The sequence below is a fragment of the Gymnoscopelus microlampas genome (assembly GCF_963454915.1).
Source record: "Gymnoscopelus microlampas genome assembly, chromosome: 2".
Taxonomy (NCBI): Eukaryota; Metazoa; Chordata; class Actinopteri; order Myctophiformes; family Myctophidae; genus Gymnoscopelus; species Gymnoscopelus microlampas.
In genome coordinates this window covers 43207177-43230433 of record NC_139939.1, presented here as the reverse complement: position 1 = coordinate 43230433, position 23257 = coordinate 43207177, and the positions used below count along the sequence as shown (strand labels likewise).

Below are 23257 nucleotides of genomic sequence, written 5' to 3'. Positions count from 1 at the left end.
GGACCCTGCAGAGAATTGGTTAGGAGCTGTCTCCATATGGATGCCAACACAGGCTACATTCATGCTAAAACACTGTTGAAAAAGCATTTTGGAGATAACATCAAAATCTCAAGTGCCTATATGGAGAAAGCTCTTAATTGGAAAAGTATTAAGGCAGAGGATGGAGATGCACTGCATGGTTACGCACTCTTTCTGAGAGGCTGTTGTAACGCAATGAGAGATTTGGAGGATATAGAGGACCTGGATCTGACCTCTAACCTGAAACTCATTGTGTCCAAACTGCCTTATAAATTGAAGGAAAAATGGAGAACAACAGCTTGTGATCTTCTAGAGCAAACACAAAGGAGAGCAAGATTGAGCCACTTGGTACTATTTATGGAAAAACAAGCGAGAATACTCCAGGACCCACTTTTCGGTGACATTCATGATCCTCTTGCCAATGTGAAGGTCTCAAAACCCAGGACTGCTGGTGAAGCAAACTCCAGCAGATTTAAGAGCAAGGGAAGTAGTTTTGCTACTACGGTGGCAACAGTGTCTGACAGCAAAACCGAAAAGTCACCTGTCAAAAGCAACATGCATTTTGGTGCATATGATTTCACATGTCTTTTCTGTACCGGCAAGCATCCCTTACCTGAATGCCAGAAAATGAATGCACAGGCACATGAAGACAAAGTTCAGTTTCTCAGGGAAAAAGGACTATGCTTTGGATGTTTGAAAGTGGGACATTTGAGCAGAAATTGTAAAAGAAGACTGACCTGCCAGAACTGCCAGGGCAGACACCCTACTATTCTGCACATTAATAGATCCAAACCAGAGCTGGTCAAATCTAATAAGGTAGAGCAGCATGCTGTGAAGCCTGAGGAGACGTCATCTGTGACCAGCGCTCTGGTGTCACTAGGAGAGGGTGAAGGAACCGGGGCTGGTAAAGACTGCATACTTGCTATAGTGCCAGTTCAGGTGAAACTTCGCAATGGAAGTAAAAGTGTACTTGCCTATGCCTTCCTGGACCCAGGAAGTACAGATACATTCTGTACAGAGAAGCTCATGAGACAGCTTAACGCCAAGGGACGGAGAACTGAGGTTCTACTGCAGACCATGGGAACAGAGAAAACTGTCAAGAGCTATGAATTGACTGGTCTAGAAGTAGGCAATATGGAAGGCGATACATATCTGCCATTGCCCAAGTTGTACACCCAAAACAAGATACCTGTTACAAAGAGAAACATACTTACCCAAATGGATCTTGACAAATGGCATTACCTGCAGGAGATCAAGGTAAAGGAGATTGATGCTGATGTGGAGCTTCTTATTGGAGTGAATACTCCAAAAGCTATGGAGCCATGGAAAATCATCAATAGCCAGGAGAACGGCCCCTACGCAGTGAAAACATTGTTAGGATGGGTGGTGAATGGACCACTTCATGCTTCCACTGCTATGGAGGAGAAACGTCCTATGGCCTTAGTGAATCGTATCTCAATTGTTCACCTCGAGAACCTCCTCAAAGAACAATATGCTCATGACTTCCCTGAGAAGGAGTATGATGAGAAGAGGGAGATGTCAGTTGAGGACAGAAAGTTCACACAGATTGCATCAAGCTCTGTTGCACTCAAAAATGGTCACTACCACTTACCTCTACCACTTAATGATCGGAATACCATCATGCCAAACAACTACCAAATGGCAGAGCAACGAGCATTGTACCTCAAAAGAAAATTCTCAAAGGATGAGGTCTATGCAGCTGAGTATAAAGAGTTCATGAGTGACATCATCATGAAAGGATATGCAGAGAAAGTACCACCAGAAGATCTACACCAGGAAAATGGTAAACTGTGGTACATACCACACCATGGTGTCTACCACAAACGCAAGAAAACTATCCGTGTGGTTTTCGACTGTGCATCATCCTATAAAGGTACATCACTCAACAAGGTACTTCTTCAGGGCCCTGATCTGGCCAACTCGCTCATTGGTGTTCTGCTCAGGTTCCGGCAGGAACCCATTGCCGTTATGGCAGATATTGAGAGCATGTTTCACCAAGTGCGTGTTAAGGAAGAGGACGTAGACCTGCTCAGGTTTCTGTGGTGGCCAGATGGCGACACCAGCAAAAGTCTGGAGGAGTACCGAATGAGAGTTCATCTCTTCGGCGCCGTATCTTCTCCAACCTGTGCCAACTATGCGTTGCAAAAGACTGCTGATGACAACGGTGAGAAATTTGATCCAGAAGTGGCTGACACAGTCAAATCAAATTTCTACGTCGATGACTGCCTCAAATCGGTAGCGACAGAGGAACACGCTATAGAGCTTGTTAAAGACCTGAGACAAATCTGTTCTCTCGGAGGATTCAGACTGACCAAGTGGGTTAGTAACAGTCGAGCTGTTCTGGCATCAATCCCTAATGATGACAAGGCAAAACAAATCAAGAACTTGGATCTGGACAGGGAGAAGTTGCCTAATGAAAGAGCCCTAGGACTGTACTGGGACATTGAGAGTGATATATTCAGTTTTCGTGTTGCTGTTAACAACAAAACACTTACCAGAAGATCTATACTCTCTACTGTCAGCTCTGTGTATGATCCCCTCGGTCTTCTTGCCCCTTTCATACTGAAGGCAAAGCAAATCCTTCAGCAACTTTGTAAGGACAAATATGGATGGGACGAAGTAGTTCCAATGGAACTGTCAAAACCATGGCAGCAATGGCTCAAAGATCTAGACCAGCTGGCCAGGTTTCGAATTGACAGATGTGTTAAACCAAAGAACTTTGGTCAGGTAAAGACTGCAGAATTGCATCACTTTTGTGATGCAAGTGAACAAGGCTATGGTACGGCAAGTTACCTGAGGTTCACAAATAGCCAGGATGACGTTCACGTGGCATTTGTGATGGGGAAATCGAGAGTTACTCCTCTTAAAGTAATAACGATTCCCAGATTGGAACTCACGGCGGCGACACTGGCTGCAAGGATGGACAAAATGCTTCGATCAGAGCTCCAAATAGAGCTCCAACAATCCACCTTTTGGACTGACAGCCAGTCTGTGTTGAAATATCTGCGAAACAAGACCAGGAGGTTCCACACCTTTGTGGCCAACCGGATTGCAGTGATCCACAACCTGTCAGAAGTCAACCAGTGGAGGTTTGTCGACTCCAAACAGAATGCCGCTGATGATGCATCGCGAGGACTAAACATTGACTCCTTCCTCAGTTCTAAAACATGGCTTCAAGGACCAGAGTTTCTGGGAAAAGCTGAATCACAATGGCCAAGAACTCCAGAAAACCTTGGATCTGTTCTCTCAGAGGACCCTGAAGTGAGGAGAGAAGCAATTGTTTCAAGCATTGTTACCAATATGATGGACAAAACTCCAACAAGCAAGCTCATTGAGTACTACTCATCCTGGCATAGCCTAAAGAGAGCTGTAGCTTGGATGATGAAAATAAAGAAACTTCTTTTGGAGAGGAGTCAGAAGAGGAAAGAGACTTATTGGCTTAGGTCAAGTCACAACAAAGGAAAGTCATTGAAAGACCAGAACCTTTCAGTGGAGGACTTGGAAAATGCTGAAAACGCCATTATTTGTCATGAGCAAAGACAGCATTTCAAGGAGCAAATGTCCTCACTGGAGAAAGGGAAACAGTGCAATAAAGGAAGCTCCCTGTACAAGCTGGACCCTGTCATTGACTCTGGAATTCTGAGAGTTGGAGGAAGGATTAGGAGGATGGCCATGCCAACTGAGATTAAACACCCTATGATCCTACCTAAACTTTCTCACGTTTCACAGTTAATATTGAACCACATTCACCATCAAGTTGGACATGCTGGAAGAGGACACATGCTGTCTAAACTTCATCAGAAGTACTGGCTGTCCGGTGCGAATTCTTCATCAAGGAAGATTATTAAGAACTGTGTTTTCTGCAGACGACTACAGGCCAAAGCCGGAGAGCAGAAAATGGCTGATCTCCCCTTAGATCGCATAACACCAGATCTTCCACCATTCACCCATGTGGGTATGGACTACTTTGGACCCATTGAGGTGAGACGTGGCCGTACTCATGTCAAGAGGTGGGGAGTAATCCTTACTTGCCTAGTAAGCCGGGCTGTTCATCTGGAAGTTGCCAGTCACCTGAATACAGATGCATGCATTAATGCTCTTCGTAGGTTCATCTGTCGTCGAGGCTCAGTAAGAAGCATCAGATCAGACCGAGGAACCAATTTCATTGCAGCGCAAAAGGAGTTGGAGGAGTCTGTAAAATTACTGGACAATAACAAAATCCAGAAAACGCTACTCAAAAAAGGAATTGACTGGATATTCAACCCTCCCTCAGGACCTCACCACGGTGGAGCGTGGGAGCGGCTAATTCGACTGGTCAAAAAGATTCTCTATTCAGTCCTGAAAGAACAGACACTGGATGATGATGCTCTACACACAATCCTGTGTGAGGTCGAAGCTATCATGAACGATAGGCCCATCACGACGGTGACAAATGACCCAAACGACCTTGAGCCGCTAACACCAAATCATCTACTCCAGTTGAAAACAAATCCAATAATGCCCCCAGGACTGTTTCGAAAAGAGGACCAATATTCAAGGAAGAGATGGAGGCAGGTACAATACCTCGCCGACCTATTTTGGAAACGTTGGACCAGGGAATACATTCCACTTATGCAAGAACGTCACAAATGGAATAAAATCAGAAGGAACTTCATCCCTGGAGATCTCGTTGTCATTATTGATGACAACGCACCGAGGAACTCGTGGCCCCTGGGACGAGTAGTCAAGACCCTTCCAGGACCAAAAGGACTTGTCCGCAGTGTCCTGGTAAAGACCAAGACCAACATCATCCAAAGACCCATCACCAAGCTCTGTCTGCTCCTGGAGGCAGCTGACTGAGCCTACTAAGCCCTATTCTTCTGGTCAAGTGCACCTCTGACCGGTGGATAAATGGACTTAATTCGACTCTTGTCTGCCCCCCCCCCCCCCCTTCAGAGCAATGAACTAATGCACACATGCACACTCCGTGCTGGTCGCTTTGATCGTACATTCGTACATGAACTTTTTGATCGTACACAGACTTTGGTCTCTTGAATTATGAACTCGTATACAGAGAAAAGAAGAAAAAAGAAATGGACTTGAGTAAGCATACTGCATGCGGATAATTGTAATGGCTCTATGATTTATTATTTGGTAATTGCCATGTAATAAGCAATTCGGGGCTGGTATGTTAGAGCCATTTTCTATTTTATCTGAATTATGTTTATTCTGATTATTATTCAGAGTTATTATTCTGATATTCTTATTTATTGCCTGCTATATGAATTGCATATTTTTTTGTTATTAATTCTATGTATCAGAATGGTTGGAATTGAGGGCTACTCCCCCTGGGAATGAAATGACTTGTGGGTGCTGGCCACCTGTGTGATAAGGAATGGGTGACACCCTGACAGGAAAATAATGTGAGACGGGGAAGCGTCACAGTTTGTTGACCGCGCAGGCTCTTTTTTGTTTTATGGTAATCAAAGTTTATGTTTATGCAACGGAGTGACCGTCAGCTAATAAATATTTTGTTTTGATGCAACTCTCGGATCTCCGTGCTGATTGATGTTTGTAAACAACAAGAGACGCGAGTATTACAATAGACTGCAACACCACCCCGACCAACAGTGGCTTTATTTATTTGATAGAAAGGCCACATTAGTTAGACACCGTTGTACTGGAGAAGTATAACTCTCGGTTAGACACTGTTGTACTGGAGAAGTATAACTCTCGGTTAGACACCGTTGTACTGGAGAAGTTGTGCGGGGACTCTGACACGTTGAGACACGTTGTAGCAGCAGCAGCAGCAGCAGCACAACCCCCCCCCCCCCCCCCACACACACACAAACACACCCACACACACACAATTTTCAGACCAGAGAGGGGGCGTCTCCCTGCATGAATCCAAGTTGCAGCAACCAATCGGCGCGTTCCAGACCCTTTTTTAGCAAATCCGCCCCCTTTTTCCCATAAACAGAGAGTTCCTTACCAAACCCAGCCCCTTTTTCACCTAAGCCGCCGCCTCTCAATAAATAGATTCAGAGGTTAACTCCCCCTTTTCGCCAGATGGCTGACATCTGCGTATAGGACTGGAGCTACTCTCCAGTCAATAAAAAGGCACACAACAGGTGGGGAGATGTATGGTGGCCAGAGACAAGAACCCAGGAGTATGGGAATGAAAACACTTGTCAAACTAGTAGTCCATGGGCCCAGGTCAGAATTTTCACTAATCAGGGACACTCAAGGTGGCAAATTCTAGTTTGGTATTTTGAAAAGGTCTATATCCCTAGATAATATTTCAACATGATAACCCTTCCCAAGTAGTAGCTTAGTCCTAGTTATCAGCCTTCAATGACACCAACCATAGATCCAAAGAATGAAAAAAATCGCCTAACCTTTTTTGAATAGAACATGTCATACAGAGGGAAAAAAACATTATTCAATCTCTTACATTCACTTATTTAACCACATGAACCCTAGCATGCCTATTCTGGGGTAAACATTCAGCAAATGGCATGTCTACAAGCTCACAACACTTCACGTTGTGATACGATGTGAACAGCATTTCACTAATCGGGGTCACTCAAGTGCAACATTTGCAAAATCTAGTTATGTATTTTGAATAGGTCTATATCCCTAGATGATATTTGATCATGATAGCCTTTCCCAAGTGGTAGATTAGTCACAGTTATCAGTCTTCAAAGACACCAACCATATATTCAAATAATGAAGAAAGCGTGCCACTTTTTTTGAACAGAACATGTGATACAGAGGGGGGGGGGGGGGGATAATTTTCTCTCTTTCATTCACTTTAATATTAATAAAATAATAATAATAATAGTAGCTTGAATGTATATGGCGCCTTTCAAAAACAATGAACAACCAACAGCCAAACTAACAAAACAACAAACAACTATATGCCATAAGCCTGAGAGAATAGGTGTCACACAGCCTTAAGAGTCCAGTGTTGCATGAGCATGGAGCAGGAGCATGACCAATCCCTATTGGGAGAGAGTTCCACAGGGTGGGGGCTGCCACACTGAAGGCTCTGTCCCCGACAGAGCCTTCAGAACAAGGTTCAGAACATGGTTCACTTGTTTGCCTTAGGGACAGAGAGGAGGTCCAAGTCTGTGGACCACAGGGTCCGTGACAGAGTCGGTTTATGGAGTAGGCTTGAGAGGTACTTTAATCAATGATCATCATCATCATCATCATAACTGTCATACCAATATCAATTCTTCAGTATTCGTCATCGTCATCATTATCATCATCATAATCAATCAGTTCCACTTCATCTTCCTCCTCTTCCTTCTGATTGCTGCAGGTTTGTAGCTTGCACATTTCTGTGCACTTTAATTTGTTGGCAAGGCAGGAACAGTCTGGAAACTTGCAGGTCCGTACACACTTGCAGGCCATAAGTTCCAGGACAGCCATTGGTGCTGAGGCTGACAGGCTGGTGGTAAATGCTAAATGGTGCATTTATATAGCGTTTTTATCCAAAGCGCTTTACATAGATTGTACGTTACATTCACCCATTCACACACCGATGGCGGAGGAAACCATGCAAGGCACCAAACTGCTCAGAGAAATTAGGGGTTCAATGTCTTGCTCAAGGACACTTCGACACTAACTCTGGGGGAGCCCGGGATCGAACTAGGAACCTTGCGGTTTCCAGTTCACTCTACCCAGCCACTCTACCCCTGAGCCACTGCCGCCCCATGGTGGTGCATGTGGAGTGGGCTGTTCATGTGAAACAGTGCAAGAGAGTTGTCATAGTCTCCAATGACACACACACCTTCACATTACTGCTATACTACACCCCATATACTTACTTCCAAGCACTGAGGATGAAGGAGATCTGGCAGCAGTATGGCACTGGTGAGAAGCGGCGCATTCTCCCACTGCATCAAGCAGTCTCTCATCTTGGAGCACCACTAGCCAAGACAGTGATCAAGGCACACATCCTGACTGGAGATGACTGCATGAGTAAGGTGGGGACCAAACATGCAGCTATGGCTTTTGACCCAGTGCAATATCTGACAATCTTTGGAGAGGCAGACACCTTGACCGAACAAGACACCGCGTTGACAGAGAAGTACTTGGTGCGTGTCTGGGCAGGGTCCAGTTAAAGTACAACAGCAAGACATTTGATGACCTCAGGGTAGAAAACTATACCTGTGCCAGTGCTGGAATGGATGCTCTCCCTCCCACAAGTAGTGTGATCAGAGGCCACATCCAAGGTGTCTTTCTGGTGCATAAGGCTTGCGACCTGTTGCGACAGCCAAGGAACCTCAGGCAAGACTAGCACCAATGGAACATGGATGGGAGGAGCACTTTGGTACACTCTTGCCATCTAAGTGTCTGAAGGCCTTACCACCAAGTCTGCTCACAGCATGCAAGTATTCAGGCAAGTGTGACACTCGCCGATGTGGGTGCCGTGCTGCTGGAGTTCCATGCATCATATTCTGCCATGGAAACATTTAAAATCCATCCTGTAAAAGTCCATCACACTAACCAGCATGCACACATATGGTGCACTTTGAGAGGAATTGTTATTTGATTTTGAGTTACGATTTTATTTGTATGTCTTTGTATGTCTTTTGTAAAGTTGAAAGTTGAAAGAATGAAAGTTATTGAGTAATTGAGTTATTGAAAAATTGCATTGCCTTACATATTTCAATGACAAGATGCTCCTTAATGGTCAAAACAATATCAGAAAGGAATTATAAATGCCAGAATTAGTTTAATTAGTCTTATTACACCTGTTTTTAGTCCTAACAATGGCCAAGTTATGGCCAAGGTCTTCGAAATAGCAAGATGACCTTGACCATGACCTTTCAAGGTCAACATCACCCAAAGTGGTCATAACAGAAATGAATTCCCCACCCCACAATTAGTCAACATGGAGGTATTGCATGTGTATATACACTCAGAAACCAAAAAGGTTGGATTTTCATCATAGGCGATGGCGGCCATTTTTGATTTGGCCATTGCGCCATTCGTGGCACTATGGCGGATGAGAACCTCTGTGATTTTTCATGTCTAGGTACCCATTGACTCAGTTCAAGTGAGAAATTCTCCTAACACCAAATTGCGAACGGTTCTATTGGCCAGGTACAGAACTACTGTGCAGATAATGTGGGGAGATAATGGCAAAAACATGAATGTCCTAAAAAAGTATTAAAGCTACTCATTTGAAAAGGTTATCATGTTTCAAAGTACTTATATGGACCCTACAAACAAAATGGTGCCAAAGAGATTTTGCCACCTTACGTGTCCCTGACTTCTCGTCTGGCCCATGGACTATAGGTTGTGCTTGTGGGTGTGAGACACACAATCTTGAAAATGGTGACTTTTCATACAACATGCCCTTAAACCTGCAAGGAGGAAAAACAGACCCTGCATTCAACAGATCGATGTTATGTTTGTGTCTTATTGTGCTGTGGGAAGCAACAGGTGGCACGAGGGAAGGGGAGAGACAGTGAGCGAGCGAACGGAATAGAGGAGAACCTGAAGGTAACGGCAGAGATGGAGACGATAAATGAAAGAGGGAAAAGGGGATTATCCAGAGCCGTGGAGGATAGACGAGAAGAAGAAGGGGATGATGGGAGCTGAGATGGATGGCCAGGGACTTGGTTGAGCACGCCATTACGATGATAGATAGAGCCCAGGAAACGAGTGCGCGGGATGGAGGGAGTTGTCGGATGAATAGAGATAAAGCGAGCTATAGGGAGAGAGCGTAGAGACGGAGGGAGAGAGAGAGAGAGAGGAAAGATGAGGTGAGAAAAAAGACACAGGATTCGATCCAGTGCATGGGATAAAAAGGGAAGGTGCGAGTAAGCCGAAACCGTTTTTATATCCTCTTAATCCATTAAGACCTGAGGCCGATTCTACAAATCCAGTTTTCTATAAAACACATGTTGCTATGTCAGTGGTGCTCAGACTATTTCATTATTTGGCCGCGGACCCCCATCTCAAAATATGTTGTTCCAGGGACCCCCCAGAAGCCAGTATTTGAGTTAAAAATGTTCACTTAAAAAAAAGTATGTCTTCAAAGATTTGCAAACATTTTCAAGATTTTTCAAAAATAGCAGATCTACAAGCTCATAGCGCGGCACTCAGTGCCGCGCTATGAGCTTGTATATCTGCTATTTTTGAAGATCCAAAGTATACAATAATGGTTAAAGTGGTTACGCAGATGCGTTCCCGGTCTTAATGGGTTAAACTGAATGAGCAGACTGCACAATTCCCCGCCACCACCGCCCCTTTTTTCTCTCCTCTTTCCCGCGTCCATCCTTTGTTGCTCTGCTCCATCCCTCGGCTCTCACCTCCCTCTGCCTTCCCACACATTTCAGTGTTAACGATCTGCCACAGGCGGAGGCATCAGTCCCACTGTTCCCTTTGCCCCCGGGGTGTGTGAGTGTATGGGCACCAGCAGGCAGCATGACACACTGTTTATACCCAGCATGAAGCTGCTTTTCTTCTCGTGTGTGTCATTTAGTGGCGGTGCGGTCAGTGTGAACACAGTGCTTATCGTCGCTGTCGGGTGGGGAAAAAAAGACCCTATGCTCCAATGGATCCAATGTAGTTATTATTTGTCTCAAGCTATTGTTAATACATATTTTTCATTGGTTAAATATTTATAAAACCCTTAAGACAACCGTAACCACTTTCAATTCTATTTCAGGCATGTTATTTTAAAAATAGCAGATCTACTAGCTCACAATGCATGGCAGTGCGACACACTGTGATCTTGTAGATCAGATATTTTGACTACTTTTGCTCAACACTGTCGTCCTACAATAAATGCACAAAATCCCTGTCCGTGTGTGCGTGTTTGTGTGAGTCTGTACTATAGTTCACGTAACTCGAGACCCATCCGAATGACCGACTTCAAACTTGGCACGCACGTCGCAGACGATTCGAGGGACTGCCGTGCCCGGCGTCAACACGTCGGATAGGCGGTTGTCCAGCACAGTCGATCCGGCCGATAATAATATATAGAATAATAATAAGAATACGGTTTCTGCCTAACTGCGACAACATGAAATGCCTATTGGTCCCATGCTATTTTATGTCTCTATGAAACGAAAAATCTGTCACTGTTGTTGAATGTTATTGGAGGAAATGTTCCGTTGCTAAAGAAGATGCCCTCAACCAAAAAGTGAAAAATTCTCTTTTACGATGACTGATAGCATTACATTTACTCCTTGGATAATGGGTAGACAAGCCCTTGGAGGAATTATATCCACTCTGTTGTTTTATTTATACTTTGTAAAAATGTTACATAATGAACCTCAACATTTGAATACTCTTTTCAATCTGCAATTCTAATTCTAACAGCCCCATATTTCCTACACAGTTAAATGCTGTGAGATTTATTCAGAATCAAGATTTCACTGTGTAGGGTTGCATCTTATTAGCCTGGTAAACCCTCCCTCCGGAAATCTCATTTCCATTTGATTTCAGGAGTGAGTCTGGGCTGAACGCCCATTCTGCAATATTGGCTGTGTACGCCAAACTGACGAGCCTATTAGCGTCGTTGCACATCGTTCTGTGATTGACAGCGCCAGTTGGCCAATCAGGTGGCGAGTACGAGTGAGCCCGAATGGGACCGAGTGCAGCCGACAAAAATGGAACGATCTGCCATTGTTTCTGTGGCCAGTGGACTGTGGACACTGTTTACTTTCGTTTTTAAAACGCTCTCAAACTTCGTTTTTGAGGCACGGAATTTACTTTTAAGATATCGTTTGGATAGAATTTAGTTGTTTAACTTCATATATGTGGTCAATTAATCATGACAGAGCCTATTTAAAAATATAAATTTAGAGAACCGGCAGGGGCGGGCAGTGACACGCATGTATCCCAATAAGGCAACCTATTTTGGGCATGGCCGTCTCAAAAGTCCCGTTGCGTCACATAGTCTGGAGGTGGTAAAAATGAACTGCTGATTGGCTGAAGGGGAAAAACGATCATTGGCTGAAGGGGTTGTCAGGCAACGGTATTACTCCCACCCAACTCCAGCCCACAGCCAATATTGCAGAATGGGCGATCAGGCCAGACTCACTCCTGAAATCAAATGGAAATGAGATTTCCGGAGGGAGGGTTTACCAGGCTAGCATCTTATAGCCAGGTTCTGTCTTGGAAATGGCAGCGCTGAATTTGTGACTGTGGCTCGTAGGTTAGTTAACAGTACTCTGCTGCAGAACGTACTACCAAGGGTCTCGGACAAGGTCAGAGAGAGGAGGATGAGGCTGGGCTGGAGAGACAGCGAGCAAATGTGGGAGCCAACCCAAGGCGCAGCTAGGAGGGGAAAGAGGCTCATCACCTATTGTATACGTAGACCCACTGCAGCGCAACTGCGGAGCTAACAACACTGCAGAGCTCAACACCCTGATGCTAGACAGGAGGGTGTGAATGGCAGCGATTTGTATCGCATCACATCATATCACATCATGTCATGTAACCAAACATTGTCAAACCATGAAAGTGCTGAAGGCCATTTTCAGCATGCGAAATCTGGCTTTACTCGCTTAAAGGGATAGTTCACCCCCAAAATGACTTTTTTTCTATCGATTAGTCACCCCATGGAGACTTGAATTCATGGATATTTTTTTGTTTTTGTCGCATTCTTAAGCGAGTCTCCTTTGTAGTCTCCTACCAGAACCGCTGCCTACCGGTCCGCTGGTCATCAAATTATTGGCTTAGGAATGCGACAAAAACAAAAAAATGAATTAAAGTTTCCATGGGGTGACTAATCGATAGATGAACTAGGGTGAACTATCCCTTTAAAATGAATGCAGCACCAGTGAACCACAGAACCCATCTCTGGGGTAATTAAGTCTCCATGCTGCTGGAGAAACAAAGAGTGAATGACTCATGCACAAACGTGTGCACATGCACGTACTGTAGAGACACACTCACAATGGATATAAGCCTGTTACACACACGCACACACACATGTCCTCTCTGGAGGGAGAAACCACAGTGCATAAAGGTGTTTGCTAATGGGACATTAATCATGCTAACTGGCTGTGGTTGCAATGAGCAAGATAACACAGGCCTATTATTGTTGGTATTGGTATTGTATTAGACTACAACACCCAGACTCTATGGCATTCCCCATGGGATCCGTCATTAGCTGCCAATGGTAATGGTCATTTCACTAAGAGACCACACCTCTACTTAAGTGTAACAATTTATTGAAACGTAATGAGATGAATTTGGAACGGAATGAGGAACCCAAGGTTAGGGCGTGTAGTCTCAGGAGCTCACAGCCATCGTTGCTCTACTCGGGGAGCGGTCGGTCGTCTCTGCTCCGTCACTGTCCCCTTTATTCCTAGAGAAATAGAGACAGAAGGAAGAAGTGCGAGAATAGAGGACGAAGGAGGAGGTTGGGGTGGAGGAGGATGACGAACTTGAAAGCAATGAATAGCAGAGTACAGAACTCACAACCCATGTTTGGTCTGTCGTGAAGCAGATCAAACAAGTCGATTGAGAGATCACAGGTGTATTTATACTGTGGTGATTGCAACAAGGATTGGCTGTGGTGAATGGAGGCAGGTGTAGTAGGATACGGGTGATTGTGAATGGGGAGTGGCTAATGAGTGAAGGCAAGTGTGGTAGATAGGGAAGCGATTGAGAACGGGAAGTGGCCGTGATAAGCTAACGGCTGATCAACACCAGACTTTTCAAAGTGCGCGTATGCGTGGAATTTCCTGCGCGCGTACAGTGCGTTTAGAAAGATCCAATTGATATCAATGATACCGGCTACACCAGGCACGCGTATACACAAGTCTGGACCGCATACGCAGGCTTTAAAATATAATAGGACTGGATCTAAAAGCGTGTGTGTGCGTATATGCGCGTGTGTGCATGCCGCTTTGAAAACTCACATTGTATACAACTTATACTAACTTACTTAATTATCATCTTCTTTCTCCTGGGCATGGCTCTTCACAATTTCCTTTTTGTTGGCTATACAGTTTTCCTTTTGCATCCCTCACATGTATTTATCATCTTGCCAGTGCTCTCCTGCACTGAATAAATGATATTCTCTGTGGCTTAAGGTCATAAAAACCACTTAAACCACTTAAACCCAATATACTTAGTGTGTAGTCTCCCCCAGGGCTCTGTTCTTGAACTGCTATTTTTTTCCTCTAAACAAGATCTCTTTGCTCAAAATAGCCACTCTACAAGCTCACCTCACAGCGCGTTGCGTTGTGACATGAGCTCGTAGATCTGCTATTCTTCCTGAGGCTGGTGTTGTGCTGCTCTAGCGTTTGGTTCCACTGTTGTTCCAGTATCGTCACGGTTCACCAATTCGCCTCTTGCTCCTCCCATGGGTTCCCAGAACTCAGGGTCAATACTATTACCTCTGTTACTAGGACCCGAATTAGGTTCTGAGAACCTTATCTGAAAACGAGCCCCTAGCCCCTAACAAATCCAGAGCCTGTGAAATATGTTAAATGGCACGGCACGATTTGCTTTGGTTGTTGTAGTTGAAAAGAGCCAATCAGCACCATCCTGCAGCAATGTAAGCAAAGTCTAACATCAAAAGTCTCAGTCAGAGCAGGAATCATTTGGTCTGGAAATGTGTGCATTTCAGTGCTATTTGGAGTGCCTGTAGCTCAGTGATTCATTTTCATTTCAAAGCCCCCCCCCCCCCCCCCCCCCCCCCACAGTTTGATAGGCCATGGACACCTGTGAGATATGATTTTTCATCTCTGGGACACCTATCTACACTGTAAAAATCCTTAATTTAACTCTGGAAATGGAAATGGAACCAAATGCATTTGTAATAGCTAGGCAGATAACGGGAATAATCGTTCACTTCCGGATAAAAGCGCCAAAATTGGTACACATACTCCTTGGATAGTACTGTTTTGATAAAACCCGTTAGCCACCTGAAAATTCAAGATGGTGGCCATTTTTCAAGATGGCCGCCATTGAATATACAGTAATATTACATTTCCCAACAAAATCACATAGATACAAGTGCCAAAATTGGCAAACATACTCCTTGGGTATTGCTCTTTTGATAAAAACCAAAGATTTTAAGATGGTGGCCATTTTTCAAGATGGCCACCATTGAATATACAGTAATTCGCAGTAATTTCACAATAAAATGTCATAGATATGCACCAAAATTGGCACACACACTCTTTGGGTATTGCTCTTTTGATGAAACCTGTTACCCATGTAAAAATTCAAGATGGCAGCCATTTTTAAAGATGGCCACCATTGTACAGTAGGCTATATACACATTTAGACGTAAAATAGCTTAGAAGCAAGCACCAAAATTGGCTCATATACCATTCTTTTAATAACATTTTAGCAGCCACCTAAAAATTCAAGATGGTGGCCATTTTGCAAGATGGCCGCCATTAAATATACACTAATAATGCATTTCTGAATAAAATCACCAAAATATGTCCTATTTGAGTAATCTTGGTACATTTTTCACTATGTAGAATCTGAATGTGGACCCATGGACTGACTTACTGGCTTCCTTGTACCATATATCAGCCCCGGAATCCTAATCTTCTGCTAAATTAGGGGATCATGCTATGTTATAAGTCTATTATGCGTAGCATTTTCCTGTACAAGACTTCCAAAGTTGACATGACACCACTATGCCGTATGTGTGTGTATCATTTAAGTCCTGTGCGATCTGTACACCATCCGGGTAAGTCCATGAACAAGTCATGTATGGCCCCCTTACCCTTGGTTCGGCTCTCCCGTGCTGGCACACCCTGTCGATTCAGGCGCGACTGTCTAACTAAACATCTATTAAACTACATGTAATCTACAATAGCTAACTGATGTGGGGCTTAATAGACAGCATTTGGGACACTAAAGTCATTTTGTTATAACAAAATAATTATTTAGCTGATACTGAACCTCATGCTGAGTTTCACAGCAGCGGTGCCACCAGTGTGCCCTGGCTGTGCGTTGACATCCGCACTATTGAGCTACTACCTCTCTACCTTCCGATGAAAAGTCTCTCAACCGCCCCTCCACCCCCTCCCGATGCGCATACACACACATACGGCATAGTGGTGTCATGTCAACTTTGGAAGTCTTGTACAGGAAAATGCTACGCATAATAGACTTATAACATAGCATGATCCCCTAATTTAGCAGAAGATTAGGATTCCGGGGCTGATATATGGTACAAGGAAGCCAGTGAGTCAGTCCATGGGTCCACATTCAGATTCTACATAGTGAAAAATGTATGATTTGACACCAAGATTACTCAAATAGGACATATTTTGGTGATTTTATTCAGAAATGCATTATTAGTGTATATTTAATGGCGGCCATCTTGCAAAATGGCCACCATCTTGAATTTTTAGGTGGCTGCTAAAATGTTATTAAAAGAATGGTATATGAGCCAATTTTGGTGCTTGCTTCTAAGCTATTTTACGTCTAAATGTGTATATAGCCTACTGTACAATGGTGGCCATCTTGAAAAATGGCTGCCATCTTGAATTTTTACATGGGTAACAGGTTTCATCAAAAGAGCAATACCCAAAGAGTGTGTGTGCCAATGTTGGTGCATATCTATGACATTTTATTGTGAACTTACTGCGAATTACTGTATATTCAATGGTGGCCATCTTTAAAAATGGCCACCATCTTAAAATCTTTGTTTTTTATCAAAAGAGCAATACCCAAGGAGTATGTTTGCCAATTTTGGCGCTTGTATCTATGTGATTTTGCTGGGAAATGTAATATTACTGTATATTCAATGGCGGCCATCTTGAAAAATGGCCGCCATCTTGAATTTTCAGGTGGCTAACGGGTTTTATCAGTACTACCCAAGGAGTATGTGTACCAATTTTGGCGCTTTTATCCGGAAGTGAACGATTCGCCTGTTTTTCGCCTGTTATCTGCCTAGCTATAAGGGCCCATTTGTACACAGAGCGACAGAGCTGTAATGGTCCATTTGGTTCCAAACTATCAAGCATTAACCTAACGTTATTTAAATGACCGTGAAAGGGCATCATGCTGAAAAGTGTCAATTGGTCTCAATACATGAGTCTACATGCATTTCACAAATACCTTTTCTCCTCTATTCATCTAAATACCATCCGCTCCTCATCTGTCTATGCATTCACGTCTCAAAGACCCTGGGAATCCTTTTTTCATTATGGGGGAGGAGGGGCTTTACAGCTGCCTGTCCAGAATACCAGATTATCAGTCATTATGTTATTATCTAGGACCCCCTGGGTAGGTGGGGGGAGGGCAGCTTGGGGGAATGCCTGTCCACTTAGCACTTATGGCGGTGATTAGACAGTTAAGTGCTGAGACTGGGTTAATCTCCGTTAAATGTTATTTAACCCTCACATTACTTTCCCCTATGAAGATCAGAGCCAAGGTAATGGGCCGTGGAATTTTAATTAGCACAATGTTTATGGATTGGTTAAACAATTACAATAATATTGTGCCTTATTTGCAAACAAGTATAAATGGGATAATCTTTAAGCCTGATTCATACATATAGTTGCACACCACTGCTCGCTGAAATCAGCCAATTTACATGGTCAGAAGGCATTGCGATGCAACGTTGTGTGTAGGGCTGTCACGATTACAAATTTATGTTGACGATTAATTGTCACGCAAATAATTGCGATTAACGATGTAATTGCGTTTCTGTCATTGCACATTGGAACATTATGAATAAAAATTACTTTTAGGCTTCGTAAACAAAAGGTTTACAGGGCAGATATGACAAATAACTTAATTTATTTAATAACTTTATACTTATACTACTTATATTTAAAAAAAACATTAATAGTGGAAATAGCTGATCTACAAGCTCAAAACACATCACATGGTGACGCTTTTGAGCTTGTAAATCTGCTATTTCCACTATTTTTGAAGATATATGAAACATTTGCGATTATCGCCGAATAATTGTGATTAGACGATTATGTAAAAATTGTGACAGGCCTAATTGTGAGCTGGGAGATCCGCTATTTTTGGCACATTACGCTGTCATATGATAGTGTATAAACTGAGCAGTATTCCATATGTGTGTAATGTTTTTGGATTGTGTGTGTGTGTGTGTTTCCAGGCATGCGTATCTTGGTCAACCTCCTCCTGGACACTCTGCCCATGCTGGGGAACGTCCTGCTACTCTGTTTCTTTGTCTTCTTCATCTTCGGCATCATCGGAGTTCAGCTGTGGGCGGGGCTACTGAGGAACCGATGTTACCCCGAAGAGAACTTCACCCTGTGAGTCACTCCACCGCACACACACTTTTGGGTTTTTTGCGTCTCTGTGTCTATTGTGTGGAAGTCCTTGTTGATCCCTCTGGTCCATTATTTTCCTTGCACATACAATAATATCTGCATGTTTTTTCCAATGATTTTTTGCATTGGTGTTCATGTTGTAAAACATGTGCAAACCAGTGTAATTGGTGTGCAAAAACAGCATGCACACCAATTACACTGCAAACAAATAAACACAAACAAAAGAAAAAGAAAAAAATCACTCTACACAGACATTCATGTGGGTGTGATTTTGACAGCCTCCTGGCCACTTCAAGTTCTCTCTGCTCCTTCTCCCTCCTTCTCTTTCTCCTCGCCACAAATAATGCCAACACCAAAGCCCTTTTTTGTCTACTAGACATCTCTCTGCATTTCTGCAGTTATCCTCGATAACTGCAGAAAGACGACACAGCTGACATCTACGTCCGTTTGAGTTTCTCGCGGAACTGCCCACTGCCCGCAAAGCATTGTGGGAAATGGATGCGTATTATGATCCGTCACCAATAAGGCAAGCGTGAGGCATAAGTTGCTTCATGTCTATGTGTGAGTCCGAGTGGGCAGTAGGGAGGCGTGGGCAATCTGACGGACAGAGCAACAAGCGGGTGCACTTTTTGATTGATAAATTGATACTTTCGTGCTCATCTCATGCACCCGCCTGACTGTGACAAGTTTTTTTTCTATTTGACGTGTTAAAACACCTCTATTCACATGAGGAGCGCAGTGCGACCTTGCGGATGTTGCGAGAACGCAGCTGTGTGTGTGTGTGTGTGTGTGTGTGTGTGTGTGTGTGTGTGTGTGTGTGTGTGTGTGTGGTTTTTTTTGTTTTTTTTATCCCACGATTTTTGTAACCCACATTTTTTCACCCAGTGCCAATTGCCTATGTAATCCTGGGCACTACCTACCCTCTGCCAGCCTAGGGAGAGCCCAAGCTGAAGCTCATGCCTCCTTCAATGCATGAGGAGCAAGCAGGCCGCTTCTTATCACCCTGTGTGTGTGTGTGTGTGTGTGTGTGTGTGTGTGTGTGTGTGTGTGTGTGTGTGTGTGTGTGTGTGTGTGTGTGTGTGTGTGTGTGTGTGTGTGTGTGTGTGTGTGTGTGTGTGTGTGCGTGCGTGCGTGCGTGCGTGCAAATGACCATGTGTATCTGATATACAGTAACCTCCACTCACCCAATGAGACTAGATGTGATTAATTGCATCATCTACTCAATTAACTGATATCTTAGAGTGATTAATTCTCTCTCCATCTCTCTCTTTCTGTCATCGCCATCTCTGAGACTATTAATGAAGCTGATTGCAAATCTAAATTTGCACAATGCAAATACCATTATCTCCCAGTCAGTTCCACCACGTAATTAAATAGCCTGACGCTATCATGGCGCTCTCTCTCTCTCTTTCCCTCTCTCTCTCTCGTATCATCCTATGGCATCATTCAAATCAGCATTTATAACTTGCCAAGCGACTGTATGTTGATATTAATTGTAGATAGATTATCACTCAGGCATTCGCTGATGTCCAAGGTTATTCATCTGAGAACGTGCAAATTTTGAGGTTTGAAATCGTCAAATGCCAAGATTTAGGTTTATTGTCACTGATGTTGGTGTGACAATGTGACATGCTCTGCAGACTGTCCTAACAATACAGCATATAAAACAAAACAAAATATAACAAGTAAAACAATTAAAACAGGTACATGTATATAATAGCAGCTATCACTGGCATTGACATTGATATTGTTTATTTATGAATGAATGTTAAATGTTGTTTTGCTTGGAATATGATTTTGTGTTTTGTTGTTTGTGGTTTGTTTGTCTAGACCCCCTTTGAAACGAGATGCTTCATCTCAAGGGGTTATCCCTAACAAACAATTTCAATATATTCCAGCATGCCTTCCAGCTGGTTAAAGAAAACAAGTGAACTGACCTTGAATGGCTGCAGGTAGCACAAATTACCATAAATTACCCCCCCCCCCCCCCCCCCCCCCCCCCACACACACACACACACACACACACACACACACAGCCCGAACTCTGATTATAGATGTAATGGTAATCTATGACCTCTTGTTGTCTGTTGTTCCCCTGTCTTCTGCCCTTCACCTTGACATACGAATACATTATTATACTCTAATAATAATAATGATCAATTATCTAACAATATGTACGACAACATGCATTTCACTTCGACAAAAAAAGAAAAGGAAAGAAATCAAGCAGTGAGGTTAAGCCTGAGAAATGCTTGGTTAAAGGAGAAGAACACACACGCATTTCCAACCTTATCATTATATATTGTATGATAGGAGGGTGCGTACTAGCTGACACCAAGTCGGATCCAGGATCACCGCCCTCCACTCCCTCGTGTCCAACATCAGGATCCGGAGCTCTTTAGTGTTGCTGGCTCCGCTGTGACACTGCAGTGTGTCTGCGTAGGTGGTGCGCCTCCTTCCCCTCCGAGCTGTGCTTTGGCTTGGCTCCCACAGCGTCAGTTTGCTCAGAATTATTTCAGTTTGGTCCTCCGTGTTGAATGCCATTACTTTTGTTTTCTTGGCAGTGAGCTTGAGGCCGATGCTCTTCCTGCCAGGGCCGTAGGAACGGGGGGGGACGGGGGGGATTCGTCCCCCGTGGGCCGCAAACCGGTATTTGGGCCGCGAGGCCACGGGGAAAAAGAGGAGGGAAAAAAAGCCTCAAATGAGCTATGTGAGCTGCTTGAAGGTGGAAGAGCGGCCCCACCCCCCCTCTACATTTTTTGGTACCGAATTAACCGAATTAAAGTAATAAAAAACGGAAATAAAAGGGGAATAACCGCGAAATAAAAGGGGAATAACGCGAAAAAAACAGCCGGCAGTAGTTCCCTTCCTTTCTCTGCTGTGTCTGAGACTCGGGGCAATGTCATCTGCATAGCCCAGGTCAGTAATTGTGTACTTGCTGACTCTTCCTTGGGACCAGCGTGAAACCTAGTGCTGTTTTGAAGTCAGTGAAGTTGATCACCGCTGACAGGTTCTGTCCCCTGACACCTTCCCAGTATCCTCCTCAGAGCATTATCTGCCCCACTGTTGTGTGCTCAAGAGCGAAAGCCTTTCTGTGAGTTTCTCAGCAAAGGGACTGTTACGGTCTCCAAACAATACAACAAAACCAGTGGCTCAAATTGAAGACCCCAACATAAAGATGGACACCACAAAAGATTGGCAAAGTTTTAAATCGTTTTTATTTACTTCCCACAACAAAAGTATAATATTGACGAACAAACATAATGAAAATAGTCTACCAAACTGAAATCAGGACACCAAAAGGGGGCCTGGAGATGCCGGTCAAACTCAACAGAATGGAGGGGGGACCAAGCCAACCCCTATAGGACGTTTGAAGCTGCTATCCCCCTCCCTAACTGACAAAACCAAGTTCTAAACTAAAACCTAAACGAAAAAGTAGAACTACCGGCCATCCCTGGCCAAACTAAAATAAACTAAATGACTGAAAGGAAAGGCTTTCTAGCCTAAATAATCAGCAGTGTGGGAATTGAAGTTGTTGCTGGGTCTGTGTCTGGGGTGGAACTGAACTGGCTGTTATACAAGCTGGTAATTGGGGCGGCAGCAATCAGCTGCAGGTGTGCTAGCCTGGGTGTGCCAGCCTAATGAGAAAGGAGAGACAGTGGGGGTTAGTCACAGCCACAACTGAATGAGTGATGATGTCATGGCCACACGCGACAGGGACTAAGACGGGTCTAAGGCGGTTGAGGATCATCCGGTTATCTGTCTTGGCTATCAGTGAGCTCAAGCTCATACCGCGGTAGCTGATGCCCGGTCTTGGTGAGGTCACCTGACTTTGGCATAAGATGGCACCCTTTCCGTCTACTCACGCTGTGTCTCAGAGGTGGGCTGTGGACAGTTCAGACACCTGCCTACCAATGACACCATTGGTAGGTAAAAAACAAAAGTCAATATTTTCACAATCTTCAAAAATAATCTTTCTCTCTACGTGTACACTAAAATGTTGGAAAATAGCAGATCTACAAGCTCACAACGCGTCGCGATGTGACACGTTGTGAGCTTGTATATCGGCTATTTTCGGCTATTTTCAATAGCCTAGGTATAAAATAGAGCTAAAGTGGTTAATGTATGTTTTATAATGTAATAATTTATATCTGCAAAGTAACTAGTAACTAGTTTCAAAGTTTTCAAAATAAACGTTGTGGAGTAAAAGTATAATATTTGACTCTGAGATGTAGTGGAGTAGAAGTAAAAGTACTAAAAATTGGAAATACTCCAATAAAGTAAATATACCACAAAATTGTACTTAAGTACAGTACTTGAGCAAATTTACTTTGTTACTTTACACCACTGCATAGATGTAACTACTGTCTGTTGTCGGCTATGTTATAAATGGAAGGACACGATGAACAGTTGACTTTGGCAATCATCGTCTACTGATATTCCATTGCCTTCTACTTTGCCTTCTCACCTCATGTCCTCCTGAAACTCCCTGGAGGAGGAACGGAGCCAACGGAGCCAGATACCTTCTGTTGTGTTCTCATGCTTGAGAAGACAAGGAGAAGCTGCTGGTTGACCTGCTTCCTCGTGTCGTTTCCCAGAATAAAATCAATCTTTTCCCTGTATATGTCCCTAATTTGCTGAACTGTTACTTTGCGGCACCTCTTCATCAATAGGCAGTGAACCGGCTGACAGGCCTGCATATCACACTCCCTGCTGCAATAATGAGCATGCACACACACGCACGCACACACACACACACACACACACACACACACACACACACACACACATCTACCCCCTGTAGTGCTGCTGATCCATACACTCCATCTGAGACCCCAGCAGGGGAGCTACAGTAGTTGTTCTGGAAAAGGTCCGGGCTTCATCAAGCTAATTGATGGGACTGTGTAGCAGTGGTAACTAAGTACATTTACTCAAGTACTGTACAAAAAATGTACTAAAGTACAGTTTTTGTTTTT

The 23257-nt window shown here is 43.8% G+C and overlaps 1 protein-coding gene across 1 annotated transcript in view; it reads left to right on the top strand.

Moving 5' to 3' along the window:
* cacna1ib (calcium voltage-gated channel subunit alpha1 Ib) overlaps positions 1-23257 on the top strand; it is a gene marked incomplete at its 5' end in the record, with an annotated part of 168381 nt that overhangs the window by 24023 nt on the left and 121101 nt on the right. The window contains one exon of the mRNA XM_084071481.1: positions 18104-18263. Within this exon, the coding sequence (XP_083927607.1) occupies positions 18104-18263 (160 nt within the window). The remainder of the gene's footprint in view (positions 1-18103; positions 18264-23257) is intronic.